The sequence below is a fragment of the Panulirus ornatus genome, chromosome 31 (genome assembly GCF_036320965.1).
Source record: "Panulirus ornatus isolate Po-2019 chromosome 31, ASM3632096v1, whole genome shotgun sequence".
NCBI classification, from domain to species: domain Eukaryota; kingdom Metazoa; phylum Arthropoda; class Malacostraca; order Decapoda; family Palinuridae; genus Panulirus; species Panulirus ornatus.
In genome coordinates this window covers 4,017,733-4,033,142 of record NC_092254.1, presented here as the reverse complement: position 1 = coordinate 4,033,142, position 15,410 = coordinate 4,017,733, and the positions used below count along the sequence as shown (strand labels likewise).

General features: G+C 40.5%; 1 protein-coding gene across 5 annotated transcripts in view; it reads left to right on the top strand.

Annotated features, from left to right (window-relative positions):
- Nucleotides 1–15,410, top strand: part of LOC139758727 (uncharacterized) — a 139,748-nt gene that overhangs the window by 80,265 nt on the left and 44,073 nt on the right. For all 5 annotated transcript variants that reach the window (XM_071680430.1, XM_071680433.1, XM_071680429.1 and 2 more), the window contains 4 exons: nt 560–686; nt 4,732–4,880; nt 9,242–9,499; nt 12,981–13,113. In XM_071680430.1, the coding sequence (XP_071536531.1) occupies nt 560–686; nt 4,732–4,880; nt 9,242–9,499; nt 12,981–13,113 (667 nt within the window). The remainder of the gene's footprint in view (nt 1–559; nt 687–4,731; nt 4,881–9,241; nt 9,500–12,980; nt 13,114–15,410) is intronic.

Here is a 15,410-nt window from a genome sequence, read left to right as displayed (position 1 = left end):
TTTGGTGATCTGGTGTTTCATCTTGGTTACTTTGATTCCTTCTCATATTGTTTTAGCATCAGTAACATTATAAGTTTCTGTACAATGTCAGGATGTACGTTTGTTGTTCGATTTCTTTCTCATTGGAAAACAAAGTGTTTGGCTTGGATCTCATTTGTAATTGTGATTACCTATTTGTACAATGTATAAGGAATTCCTCATTCATGGAACCTTTTTAAAGTTTTATATACTGTGGGTATTCACATTTTCATTACTTAGTTTATGCTTTTCATCCATCCCTTTGTTATTAGAAGAGTATTTCATGCTTTTTGTTTGACTCCTTGTTATGTCCTGTGTTTGCAACCAGAGCACAAGCTATGTATGCTATAGTAAGTAAAACTATTTGACTGGATCTTTTTAAATATAATTGTAAGGTTCGCTAGGGTAGTTCCAAGAACTTATTGTTTTCATGACATTATATCAGGTATTCTTGTGGATATTTTTAAGAGTTGAAAAAGGGCAAACCACTATTTATATAGAAGGAACAAGTCTTAGATCCACTTTCACTTTTATTTTGCAGGGGGACAATGTATCTGATGAGTGCCGAAGAGAACATGCCTTCAACAGTCTTCCTCCATCACTTCTCCTAGACAAACTTGCACAGAAGATCGCTCTAGACGATGTGGATCCCTGCCAGTCCATATTGGGTAGGTCAGGGAACACTTTGTGTTCCAGTCATCCAGCTTTGTCTGCTTGACCTTTTAGTGGATTTTTTTCAGCCTCAACTTGCACCTCCTCTCTGAGAAACCACTCTACACAGTCACCAACAGATGTAATGAATGTTAACGCTTGAACACCCACTGATGTATATCTTTGTGTTGCTGTCAGCATTCAAAGACAAACTGGCAATCTCAAGTACCAGGGAACCCAAGATTTTTGGTCAAAGAATCCTTTATTTATTGATGAATATACCCTATATAAAAGTCAACCTCAGTTTTTTGAGGCCCAAGAACACTAAATTGACATAGAGGGATTCTAATTGATTTAACAATAAAACTCGGACATAATAAGAATAAACCAATTACAATTGTAAGCAAATTATATCATTTGAAACGTTTGTATACATGTTGTGGGCCTATTTCCAATTTATTATAGGGGTAACAAATGTCATTCAGCAGAAGTAAATGTCTTATGCAGACTTAGCAGGTTATCTTATTGATTGTTGGAGTAGTGTAAGTGAGGGACACAGAAACACATTATCAACAACAGCAGTGCTTTATTTGATACGGTACGTAAGGTGAAATAGCCCAGGGGCAATGAGCTACTGGAGGTGCAGGATTGTGATGGAGTAGTCAAGTGAGTTAGGTTGAGTAATATGAGATGTTCAGCAGGGAACCTGTGATGCTGGTGAGGATGCAGGAGCATGTGGGAGAAGTGTGTGGCTGCTGAGTCTACATGGAGCTCCTGTAGGAGGTGGATGTGGCACAGATCATGGCTCCTTGAGTATATTTGAGTTGCTGGAGACTCCTGGAATGTGAGGCAGTGGCCAGGTTGTGCAGGAGTTCCGTGAGTACAGCTGTAGGTCTCTTGTTGTCACAGCTGTTGCTTGTGACAAGCAAAGATAGTGTCTCAAGTGAGCCATGCCAAAGGTGGATGACAGAGATGAAGCATCACAAGAAAACCTGCAAGAAAGATGAAATAAGGAGACCTGCTAGAAAGATGAAACATCAGGAATAATGTTGGGACTTCTAAAGATGGAGGAAGCACCCAAAAGGTGATGTGACTGGAGTCACATGGCCAAGACTTCAGGTACTGGATTGGTACATTTTTTGTCTAGAGCAAGTCTGCTGCTTGACTGCCTTTCTGTGGTGATACCCTGAGTATATAAGAGGCAGGAAGATGTGGTCATAAAGGCGGTCTGGAAGAAGCTGTTCCCAAAAAGGAATTTGAAACGTCACAGCCAAATGACGCAAGTTCTGGCCTCTTTTCGTGCTGTTGGACTGAGATTAGGTTTTTAAGAATGGCTCTTCTCATGCAAGGGATCTGGTTATCTGTTTAAAGGAATAATTATGGTGGCAGCTTTTGATGTGCCACTGCTGAGCATTGAGTATGGGTGTCATGGAGTGATGCAACACGTGAAGCCGTTGATTGGGCCACCAAACTCATTTCTCAAGAATCAGTAGGTCAGGTGAGGTCACATGCTGTAACCTGCCACCAAGTCAAGACACCATCAGTAAGGTGACACTTTGTGGAATAACAGTGGGTCACTGCACAGGATTTGATAGATACATTTTTGTTTTACTGATATTGATGAAGCAGTGCATATATCTCGCCTATATATTGATAGAAATGCAGCAATATCTTCAACCACATGGGTTATCATGGTTAGTAAAAGAAATATTACATTGTTTGCTGGTGGTCTCACTTGTGCTAGGTCATGAACCATTACATATATATTGTAGGCACTTTTAGAATGCCAATTTCATCACAATATGACTTCTGTGATATTATATAGAATTATTCTGAAGCTAAAAGACAGTTGCACTTTGGTGGACTTTAGTGTTTGTGAAGCAGTGCACACCACCTTCACTTCCTGCCAAGGAATTCTGCTTCTCTCCAAGAAACACAGTTTCCCCATGGAACACCACTTCATCTAAAGGAACACTGCTTCCTCCTTGGCTGAAAACTTGTTATTTTCCTGCATTACAGCTCTCCGTTGATAATTCAAATAATCAGTGTTTTTTAGTTATATGGTAAAATTACTGATGAGCTTTCAAAGATAAATGTATGCTTGTTTTGCCAACACTGGTGAATTCCTGTTGAAGTCTTCATGGCTGATCTACCCCCACTTCAGGTTGGACCCGTACTGTTAGGTTGGGTCTTTGGTTGACCCGCAGCCTGTAGGCTCCCCTACCCTGTGCAGTCTGGCTGATCTGGTACACTTTGTAGGTTCTTCTCCAAGGCACTGTTAAACTTTTCTGCTGTGCATCACTTGGTGTTTCTGATGAGTGCAGGCAAGGCATTGAAGAGCCTTGGGCCCTGGATGCTTAAAGTGCTGTCTCGTTTTTTGCATATCACACCTTAGTATTCAGGGTTAGTATTTTACAAAGTTTCCCATCCCTGTCATGCCAGTAGGATGTTATATCTGAATGTAAGTTTGGAACCATGACTTCTAGGATTTAATGGGTCAGGTGCAGGTGTGCTTTCAGAGTGTATCAGCATTGGTGAACTACACAACAAGTTCCAACAGAATGGTGAGTGTTGATTGTTATTAGTTTCATATGGTATATGTATAAATATTATCTTAATTTCATATACGTCACCATAATGATCTTTGCAGAACCTGCTGTAACCTAAGGAAGCCATTCTATAACATTTACTAATGTAAGAATTGTATGTGTCTGGAACATATCTCTTTAGGTGCCATGTTATAGTGACCCCTCTTAACAGATTCCTCACTTAACAGACATTTTTAAGAACGCATCTCAAATGTTTTAAGAGATCTGTCTGTATTGTACAGAAACTTTGTACTTTAGTGGAACTCGCTGTCTGTAGAGCAGTTTTTGCCACCTTCTCTTCCTGCCAAGGAATACTGTAAATGTGAATAAGAGCAAGGTTATTAGGTTCAGTAGGGTTGAGGGACAAGTTATTTGGAAGGTAAGTTTGAATGGAGAAAGACTGGAGGAAGTGAGGTGTTCTAGATTTCTGGAAGTGGACTTAGCACCAGATGGAACCATGGAAGTGGAAGTGAGTCACAGGGTGGGAAAGGGGGTGTGTTTTAGATTTCTGGAAGTGGACTTAGCACCAGATGGAACCATGGAAGCAGAAGTGAGTCACAGGGTGGGAAAGGGGGTGAAGGTTCTGGTAGCGTTGAAGAATGTGTGGGAGGCGAGAACGTTATCTTGGATAGCAAAAATGGGTATGCTTGAAAGAATAGTAGTTCCAGCAATATTATATGATTGTGATGTATGGGCTATAGATATAGATAGGGTTGTACGGAGGAGGGTAGATGTGTTGGAAATTAAATTTTTGAGGACAGTATGTGGTGTGAGGTGGTTTGATCGAGTAAGTAATGAAAGGGTAAGAGAGATGTATGGTGATAAAAAGAGTGTGTTGAAATGGTTTGGACATATGGAGAGAATGAGTGAAGAAAGATTGACAAAGAGGATATATGTGTCAAAGGTGGAGGGAACAAGGAGAAGCAGGAGACCAAATTGGAGGTGGAAGGGTGGAGTGAAAAAGATTTTGAGTGATCGGGGCTACCCACTGGTTTAGTGAGGTAGCACCAGGAAAACGGGCAAAAAAGGCCACATTCATTTACACTCAGTCTCTATCTGTCATGTGTAATGCACCGAAACCACAGCCCCCATCCACATCCAGGCCCCACAGACCTTTCCATGGTTTACCCTAGATATTTCACATTCCTTGGTTCAGCTCAATGACAGCACATGTGTACTTATCCTTAGATTTTACCTGACTCTGTTTGTGGTTCTGCTGCAAGTGAAAATGTCTCCCTCAGTAAGGTTGTATCATCAGATTACAGTCTTGTCCAAGAATTTCTCACTTGAAAGGAGTTCATCATTTCATTCTGCTTATTGTAGCATAGCTTTGAAACTATAGTATCCTTTGGGGAAATGGTTCTTGAAGTAATGTAGTGATGATAAAAGATGATGAAACAGATCCCTATGGTGATTGTATGTAGTCTTCACGTTTCTGTAACTAAATTAGCTAAAGTTATCTCTCTTTCATCAGATGAGCATGTGTCTAGAGTTTGGCAAGACAGCAATAATGACACTCCAGCTCGTTCACCAGGTTCCCCACGTCCCAAATCCCCTTCTGGTCGACGAGGTGGCTTGATGCTGCCCACTAGATCCCCAGCTGCAGTGCAGCTTGCATCAAAGGTAAGACTAAAGTTTTGATATATACTGAATGCATAAATGAAGAACAGAAATTACAAAGAATAAGGATGTCCTTGAATGTGTATGTAATAGCAGCACTTAGAAGACAAGTGTAAATGTGTATAGCAGATGTGTGTCTCCAGATATGGATTGCCCTGTTATCCTTGTGAAAATTGTAAGGATTCCCAGAGATTAGTTACTTCTTAACTCCCTGCCACTTCTTGCTACCTTCCTGTATGGTGCTCATGTCCTAGTGGCTTGGTTTGGATCTTCCCACCAGCCAGTCAGCAACCTCCACTTAGTGATGACATCACTTCCCTTCTTGCCTATGGTAATATATAACTCCAAGGTTCCATTCGCTGCTAAGTCCACTCCCACATATCTAAAACACTCCACTTCCTCCAATGTTTCTCCATTCAAACTTACATCCCATTTAACTTGTCCCTCAACCCTACTAAACCTAATAACCTTACTCTTATTCACATTTACTCTCAACTTTCTTCTTTCACACACTTTACCCTACTCAGGTCACCAACTTCTGCAGTTTCTCACCCGAATCAGCTACTGGCACTGTATCATCTGTGAACAACAACTGACTCACTTCCCAAGCCCTCTCATCCACAACAGACTGCAAACTTGTCCCTCTCTTCAAAACTCTTGCATTTACCTCCATAACCACCCCATTTATAAACAAATTAAAGAACCGTGGAGACATTATGCATCCCTGCTGCAAACCAACATTCACTGGGAACTAATCACTTTCCTTTGTTTCTACTCATACACATGCCTTACATCCTTGGTAAAAACTTTTCACTGCTTCTAGCATCTTACCTCCCACACCATACTCACTTAAAACCTTTCACAAAGCATCCCATCCACCCTATCATGTGCCTTCTCCAGATCCATAAATGCTACATACAAATCCATCTGTTTTCCTAGATATTTCTCACATACATTCTTCAAAGCAAACACCTGATCCACATATCCTATACCACTTCAGAAACCACACTGCTCTTTCCCAATCTGATGCTCTGTACATGCCTTCACCCTCTCAATCAATACCCTCCCATATAATTTCCCAGGAATGCTCAACAAACTTATGCCTCTGTAATTTGAACACTCACCATCATCCCCTTTGTCTTTGGATTAGGTGTTTGCTTTGAAGAATATATGTGAAAAATACTTAGAAAAACAAATGGATTTGTTTGTAGCATTTATGGATCTCAAGAAGGCATATGATAGAGTTGATAGAGATGCTCTGTGGAAGGTATCAAGAGTATACGGTGCATGAGGTAAGTTGCTAGAAGCAGTGAAACGTTTTTATTGAGGATGTAAGGCATGTGTATGAGTAGGAAGAGAAGAAAATGATTGGTTCCCAGTGAATGTCGGTTTGTGGCAGGGGTGTGTGATGTCTCCATGGTTGTTTAATTTGTTTATGGATGGGGTTGTTAGGGAGGTGAATGCAAGAGTTTTCGGTAGAGGGGCAAGTATGCAGTCTGTTGTGGATAAAAGGGCTGAGGAAGTGAGTCAATTGTTGTTTGCTGATGATACACTGGTGGCTGATTAGGGTGAGATATTGCAGAAGCTGGTGACTGAGTTTGGTAAAGTGTGTGAAAGAAGGAAGCTGAGAGTAAATGTTATTAGGTTCAGGACAAGTCAAATTGGGAGGTAAGTTTGAATGGAGAAAAACTGGAGGAAGTGAAGTGCTTTAGATATCTGGGAGTGGATTTAGCACTGGATGGAACCATGGAAGCGGAAGTGAGTCACAGGGTGGGAAAGGAGGCAAAGGTTCTGGGAGCGTTGAAGAATGTTTGGAAGGTGAGAACGTTATCCCGGAGAGCAAAAATGGGTATGTTTGAAGGAATAGTGGTTCCAACAATGTTATATAGTCACAAGGCTTGGGCTATAGATAGGGTTGTGCGGAGGAGGGTGGATGTGTTGGAAATGAGATGTTTGAGGACAGTATGTGGTGTGAGGTGGTTTGATCGAGTAAGTAACGTAAGGGTAAGAGAGATGTGTGAAAATAAAAAGAGTGTGGTTGAGAGAGCAGAAGAGGGTGTTTTGAAATGGTTTGGGCACATGGAGAGAATGAGTGAGGAAAGATTGACCAAGAGGATATATGTGTCGGAGGTGGAGGGAATGAGGAGAAGTGGGAGACCAAATTGGAGGTGGAAAGATGGAGTGAAAAAGATTTTGTGTGATCGGGGCCTGAACATGCAGGAGGGTGAAAGGAGGGCAAGGAATAGAGTGAATTGGAGCGATGTGGTATACCGGGGTTGACGTGCTGTCAGTGGATTGAATCAGGGCATGTGAGGCGTCTGGTGTAAACCATGGAAAGCTGTGTAGGTATGTATATTTGCGTGTGTGGACGTATGTATATACATGTGTATGGGGGGGGGTTGGGCCATTTCTTTCGTCTGTTTCCTTGCGCTACCTCGCAAACGCGGGAGACAGCGACAAAGTATAATAATGATAATATATATATATATATATATATATATATATATATATATATATATATATATATATATATATATATTTTTTTTTTTTTTTTTTTATACTTTGTCGCTGTCTCCCGCGTTTGCGAGGTAGCGCAAGGAAACAGACGAAAGAAATGGCCCAACCCCCCCATACACATGTATATACATACGTCCACACACGCAAATATACATACCTACACAGCTTTCCATGGTCTACCCCAGACGCTTCACATGCCTTGATTCAATCCACTGACAGCACGTCAACCCCGGTATACCACATCGTTCCAATTCACTCTATTCCTTGCCCTCCTTTCACCCTCCTGCATGTTTAGGCCCCGATCACACAAAATCTTTTTCACTCCATCTTTCCACCTCCAATTTGGTCTCCCTCTTCTCCTCGTTCCCTCCACCTCCGACACATATATCCTCTTGGTCAATCTTTCCTCACTCATTCTCTCCATGTGCCCAAACCACTTCAAAACACCCTCTTCTGCTCTCTCAACCACGCTCTTTTTATTTCCACACATCTCTCTTACCCTTACGTTACTCACTCGATCAAACCACCTCACACCACACATTGTCCTCAAACATCTCATTTCCAGCACATCCATCCTCCTGCGCACAACTCTATCCATAGCCCACGCCTCGCAACCATACAACATTGTTGGAACCACTATTCCTTCAAACATAGCCATTTTTGCTTTCCGAGATAATGTTCTCGACTTCCACACATTCTTCAAGGCCCCCAGAATTTATCCCTGGGGATAGGGGAGAAAGAATACTTCCCACGTATTCCCTGCGTGTCGTAGAAGGCGACTAAAAGGGAAGGGAGCAGGGGGCTGGAAATCCTCCCCTCTCGTTTTTTTTTTTTTTTTTTTTTTTTTTTTTTTTTTTCCAAAAGAAGGAACAGAGAAGGGGGCCAGGTGAGGGTATTCCCTCAAAGGCCCAGTCCTCTGTTCTTAACGCTACCTCGCTATCGCGGGAAATGGCGAATGGTATAAAAAATATATATATATATATATATATATATATATATATATATATATATATATATATATATATCTATGTATATCTATGTGTATATAATATATATATATCTATGTATATATATATATATATATATATATATATATATATATATATATATATATATTATATACACATAGATATACATAGATATATATATATATATATATATATATATATATATATATTTTTTTTTTTTTTTTTTTTTTAGTATAAAAAAAAATATATATATATATATATATATATATATATATATATATATATATATCTATGTGTATATATGTATATATATATATATATATATATATATATATATATATATATATATATATATATATATATATATATATATATATTTTCCATACTATTTGCCATTTCCCGCATTTGCGAGGTAGCGTTAAGAACAGAGGACTGGGCCTTAGAAGGAAAATCCTCATCTGGCCCCCTTCTCTGTTCCTTCTTTTGGAAAATTAAAAAAAAATGAGAGGGGAGGATTTCCAGCCACCCGCTCCCTCCCCTTTTAGTCGCCTTCTACGACACGCAGGGAATACGTGGGAAGTATTCTTTCTCCCCTATCCCCAGGGATAATATATATATGTATGTATGTATATATAATGATGATAATATAAATGTGTATGGGCATTTATGTATATATGTATGTGTATATGAGTGGATGGGTCATTCTTTGTCTGTTTCCTGGCACTACCTTGCTGATGCAGGAAACGGTAATCAAGTATAAAAAGATATATAAAAAATTTAAAATATGTAATGGATAAATGAATATATATATGATATTTGTTTTCACAGCTTGTTAATAGAATGTGATTAGATTGATTATATGTATTGTACATTTTGCAGGGCGGTGTCACGGTCGGGGGCACTCATCCGTCCATGTATGTTTCCGGCACCAATTACTTGCCCTCAACGCAGGTGGTGCACCCGGATCATCTGCCTTCTGGCCACCCGGCCCACCATCCTCCTAGCCACTCAGCCCACTTTCCTCCAACCCACCAGGCTCACCTGCCTCCTGGTCATCCAGCCCACCTACCTCCAGGTCACATACCCCATCTTTATCAGGCTAGCAAGAACTGGCACAATGCACGACGCAGAGATCGTGTAAGTCATCAGATTTATAATTTCATTTAATTGCAGTTTTGCATTCTTTTTCATTTTAATGAACTTCATAGTAATGCAGTAAAAAATAGGTATTATGATTGTTTTATACCCATTTGCTTCTCTTGCCATTGCAAGGTAGCTTTGGAACAGATGAATAAAGTTCCCACTTGCAGTCATCTACTTTCTGACTCTCATGTATAATACACCAAAATCAGAGCCATACCATCCACAGTGAGGCCTCATGGACTGTTCCATGTTTTACCCTAACCCCTTCACATGCTATAGTTTAACCCATTGACAGCACTTTATCCCCTATACAGTGTGCTACATCGATCCAGTTCACTCTTACATGTATGTCTCTCATTCTCTTGAATGTTTAGTCCCTGGTAGTCTAAAGCCACTTTCACTATCCTTCCATTTCTTTTTTAGTCTCCTTCCATTTTCTCCCTCCATTTCTGACACATAGATCCTCTTAGTCACCCTTTCTCTGATCATCCTCTTTATATGTCCAAACTATTTCAGTACACCCAGGTCAGCCCTCTCAGTCATTCTGCATTTAATACAGACCATTCTCTTACACTATCATTCTGTACACAGTCACCTCCATCTCATACCACATTTCCAATATGTCTGTTCTCTTCCATTCTTTGGTGTGCAGGTCCCAAGACTCAAATCCCAGTAACACTATTGTGACTATTATATCTTCAGATACCCATCTTTGCTCTAACAGACACTGACCTCTCCTTCCACATAGACCTCATCACACTTAGGACATTAACTTCCTCCAGGCCTTCCACATTTGAACTTACAAACCATCCTTTCTCATCCCTTCATGCTGCACCTCATTACCTTACTTTTGTTTACATCCACTTTCAGGCATCTCCTCTCACACACTCTGTCACCAACTTCTGGAGTTTTTCATCAGAGCTGTATCATCAGCAAACAACAACTGAATCTTTTCCCATGTTTTCCACCCCAAACATATGGTAGACCTACCACCCTTTCCATCAAGAGACTAAACATTTAGGATGCAGTCACATATCTGTGATGCAGACCCCTCTTCATCAAGAATCACATGTTATTTTCCTTTCTGCTTACACACATGCATATTTCCCCATTAAAGCTCCTAACTGCATAAAGTAACTTTCCATTTACCACACATCATACTAACAGCACCTTATTTTAGGCCTCAGTCAGCCAAATCATACACTTTTTTCAGATCCATAGATTATACTTTCAGTTCGCTCTCACCAATATTTTACATAAGAATTCTTCAAAGCAAGAACTTGGTCCACATAAACTTTACCTCTTATGAACATGCACTGCTTCTCCCTAGTTTGATGTTTTGTATATGTTATTTACTTTTTCAGTCACCACTTGCATACACCTTACCAGTTGTACTTAAGAGACTCATACAGAGGCCCCTTGCAGGATATTGCAGTCATCAGTCATTCAGAAATCTGGCTCTGATACGCTGATGATGGGTCTGAAATATTTTTTTAGTTTCTTGATTGACCTCCATTTTGTATCTCCTACAGTTTTCATGGTTCCATTATAAAAGGATTAATAAATCATTCGTATGAGAGTAGGCCAATGATGATTATTAGCAAGGATTAAGAATGTAGAGGCAAATTTTCTCATTAGTTATCAAAAGAGCTCATTTAAAGACCCCCATTAATTATTGATGTATAATCAAGGGGTAGGTTAGGTTAGGTTAGGTTAGGTCAGGTTTGAAGGCATTAGTGAAACAAAGCTTTCTTATCATCTTGGATCACTGTTAGCTGCAGCTATGAGTGAAAGCTTCCACTTCATAATTCTTACTAAATAATTCCTTTAATTGACTGAGCTGACATCTTTGTAATTTTTATATAAAAGCATACACAAGAAAAAAAAAAGTTAGGGTAATAAGAGATTTTATGTTTTATGCTTTTGGACATATATATATTTATATATATTTATTATACTTATTATACTTAATCGCCATCTCCCGCGTTAGCGAGGTTGCACAAGGAAACATGCGAAAGAATGGCCCAACCCACTCACATACACATGTATGTACATAAACGCCCACACATGCACATATACATACCTGTACATTTCAACATATAGACAGACTTATATATATATATATATATATATATATACACTTGTGCATATTCATACATGCTGCCTTCATCCATTCCCGTCGCCACACATGAAATACCATCCCCACCCCCGGCGAGGTAGTGCTAGGAAAAGACAAAAAAGGCCACATTCGTTCACACTCAGTCTCTAGCTGTCATGTGTAATGCACTGAAAACACAGCTCCCTTTCCACATCCAGGCCCCACAAAACTTTCCATGGTTTACCCCCAGACACTTCACATGCCCTGGTTCAATCCATTGACAGCTCGTCTATCCCGGCATACCACATTGTTCCAATTCTCTCTGTTCCTTGCACACCTTTCACCCTCCTCTATGTTCAGGGCCTAATCACTCAAAATCTTTTTCACTCCATCTATCCACCTCCAATTTGGTGTCCTGCTTCTCCTCGTTCCCTCTACTGCTGACACATATATCCTCTTTGTCAATCTTTCCTCACTCATTCTCTTTATGTGATTAAACTATTTCAACACACTCTCTTCTACTCTCTCAATCACACTCTTTTTATTACCATACGTCTCTTTTTCACCTCTTGCTCCTTTCTCTTGACCTCCTGCCGCTTTCCCAGTCATTTGCACTACTTCCCTGCAAAAATTGTCCAAATGCCCTTCTCTTCTCTTTTTCACTAACAATCTTACTTCTTCATCCCACCTCTCACTACCCTCTCTAATCTGCCTACCTCCTACCTTTCTCATGCCTCAAGCATCTTTTTTATAAGCCATCACTGTTTCCCTAAATACATCCCATTCTCCCCCCCCACTCCCCTTACGTCATTTGCTCTCACCTTTTGCCATTCTGCACTCAGTCTTTCCTGGTACTTCCTCATGCAAGTCTTCTTTCCAAGCTCACTTACTCTCACCACTCTTTTCACCCCAACATTCTCTCTTCTTTTCTGAAAACCTCTACAGATCTTCACCTTTGCCTACACAAGATAATGATCAGACATCCCTCCAGCTGCCCCTCTCAGCACATTAACATACAAAGGTCTCTCTCTCATACGCCTATCAATTAACACGTAATCCAATAATGCTCTCGGGCCATCTCTCCTACTTACATGCTTATACTTATGTATATCCCTCTTTTTTAACCAGGTATTCCCAATCACCTGTCCTTTTTCAGCACACAATTCTACAAGCTCTTCATCATTTCCACTTACAACAGCTAACACCCCATGAACACCAAACTAATGAGAAAGATCCTTCTCACCATGTTGAGAAGCACATATGTTTACATATTGTGCGACAGTACTTACTGGAGAAAAGGATTGTAAGTAAGAAATAGTAGTGCAAAACACCTTGAGAAAAAGCTGCATTGAATTGTCACGTCTTTTATGTTTCTAGGGTCAAGATGTCTATTCCACATTCTCCTCTGACTCTGGCAATGTGGCTGACTATTATGAGAGCAGTGAAAGAGCATCCATACATCCTCTCCCCAAATCTCGTTCCATGCCAGATTATATGGAGAATTATGCTGGTAAGTCAACTTAAGTACTCTGGTAATATATTTTTATTTATTAAACTTTGTCGCTGTCTCCTGCGTTAGCGAGGTAGCGCAAGGAAACAGATGAAAGAATGGCCCAACCCGCCCACATCACATATATGTACATACATGTCCACACACGCACATATACGTACCAATACATCTCAACGTATACATATATATACACACACAGACATAAACATATATACACATGTACATAATTCATACTGTCTGTCCTTTATTCATTCCCGTTGCCACCCCGCCACACATAAAATGAAAACCCCCCTCCCCCCACATGTGCATGAGATAGCGCTAGGAAAAGACAACAAAGGCCACATTTGTTCACTCTCAGTCTCGAGCTGTCATGTACAATGCACTGAAACCACAGCTCCCTTTCCACATCCAGGCCCCACAAAACTTTCCATGGTTTACCCCAGACACTTCACATGCCCTGGTTCAATCCATTGACAGCACGTCGACCCTGGTATACCACATCGTTCCAGTTCACTCTATTCCTTGCTCGCCTTTCACCCTCCTGCACGTTTAGGCCCCGATCACTCAAAATCTTTTTCACTCCATCTTTCCACCTCCAATTTGGTCTCCCACTTCTCCTCGCTCCCTTTACCTCTGACACATATATCCTCTTTGTCAATCTTTCCTCACTCATTCTCTCCATGTGACCAAACCATTTCAAAACACCCTCTTCTGCTCTCTCAACCACACTCTTTTTATTACCACACATCTCTCTTACCCTTTCATTACTTACTTGATCAAACCACCTCACACCACATATTGTCCTCAGACATCTCATTTTCAGCACATCCACCCTCCTCCGCACAACCCTATCTATAGCCCATGCCTAGCAACTATATAACATTGTTGGAACCACTATTCCTTCAAACATACCCATTTTTTGTTTTCCAAGATAACGCTCTCGACTTCCACACATTTTTCAACGCTCCCAGAACTTTCACCCCCACCCCCACCCTATGATTCACTTCCACTTCCATGGTTCCATCTGCTGCCAAATCCACTCCCAGATATCTAAAACACTTCACTTCCTCCAGTTTTTCTCCATTCAAAATTATCTCCCAATCGACTTGTCCCTCAACCCTACTGTACCTAAAAACCTTACTCTTATTCACATTTACTCTCAGCTTTCTTCTTTCACACACTTTACCAAACTCAGTCACCAGCTTCTGCAGTTTCTCACCTGAATCAGCCACCAGTGCTGTATCATCGGCGAACAACAACTGACTCACTTTCCAAGCCCTCTCATCCACAACAGACTTCATACTTGCCCCTCTTTCCAAAACTCTTGCATTCACCTCCCTAACAACCCCATCCATAAACAAATTAAACAACCATGGAGACATCACACACCCCTGCCGCAAACCAACATTCACTGAGAACCAATCACTTCCTCTCTTCCTACACGTACACATGCCTTACATCCTCAATAAAAACTTTTCACTGCTTCTAACAACTTACCTCCCACACCATATATTCTTAATACCTTCCACAGAGCATCTCTATCAACTCTATCATATTTCTTCTCTAGATCCATAAATGCTACGTACAAAGCTTTTCTAAGTATTTCTCACATACATTTTTCAAAGCAAACACCTGATCCACACATCCTCTACCACTTCAGAAACCACACTGCTCTTCCCCAATCTAATGCTCTGTACATGCCTTCACCCTCTCAATCAATACCCTCCCATATAATTTCCCAGGAATACTCAACAAACTTATACCTCTGTAATTTGAGCACTCACTCTTATCCCCTTTGCCTTTGTACAATGGCACTATGCAAGCATTCCACCAGTCCTCAGACACCTCATCATGAGTCATACATTCATTAGATATCCTCACCAACCAGTCAACAGTACAGTCACCCCCTTTTTTAATAAATTCCACTGCAATACCATCCAAACCTGCATTGCCGGCTTTCATCTTCAGCAAAGCTTTTACTACTTCTTCTCTGTTTACCAAATCATTTTCCCTAACCTTCTCACTTAGCACACCACCTTGACCAAAACACCCTATATCTGCCATTCTATCATCAAACACATTTAACAAACCTTCAAAATAATCACTCCATCTCCTTCTCACATCACCACTACTTGTTATCATGTCCCCATTAGCCCCCTTCACTGATGTTCCCATTTGCTCCCTTGTCTTACGAATTTTATTTACCCCCTTCCAAAACATCTTTTTATCCTCCCTAAAATTTAATGATACTCTCTCACCCCAACTCTCCTTTGCCCTCTTTTTTGCCTCTTGCACCT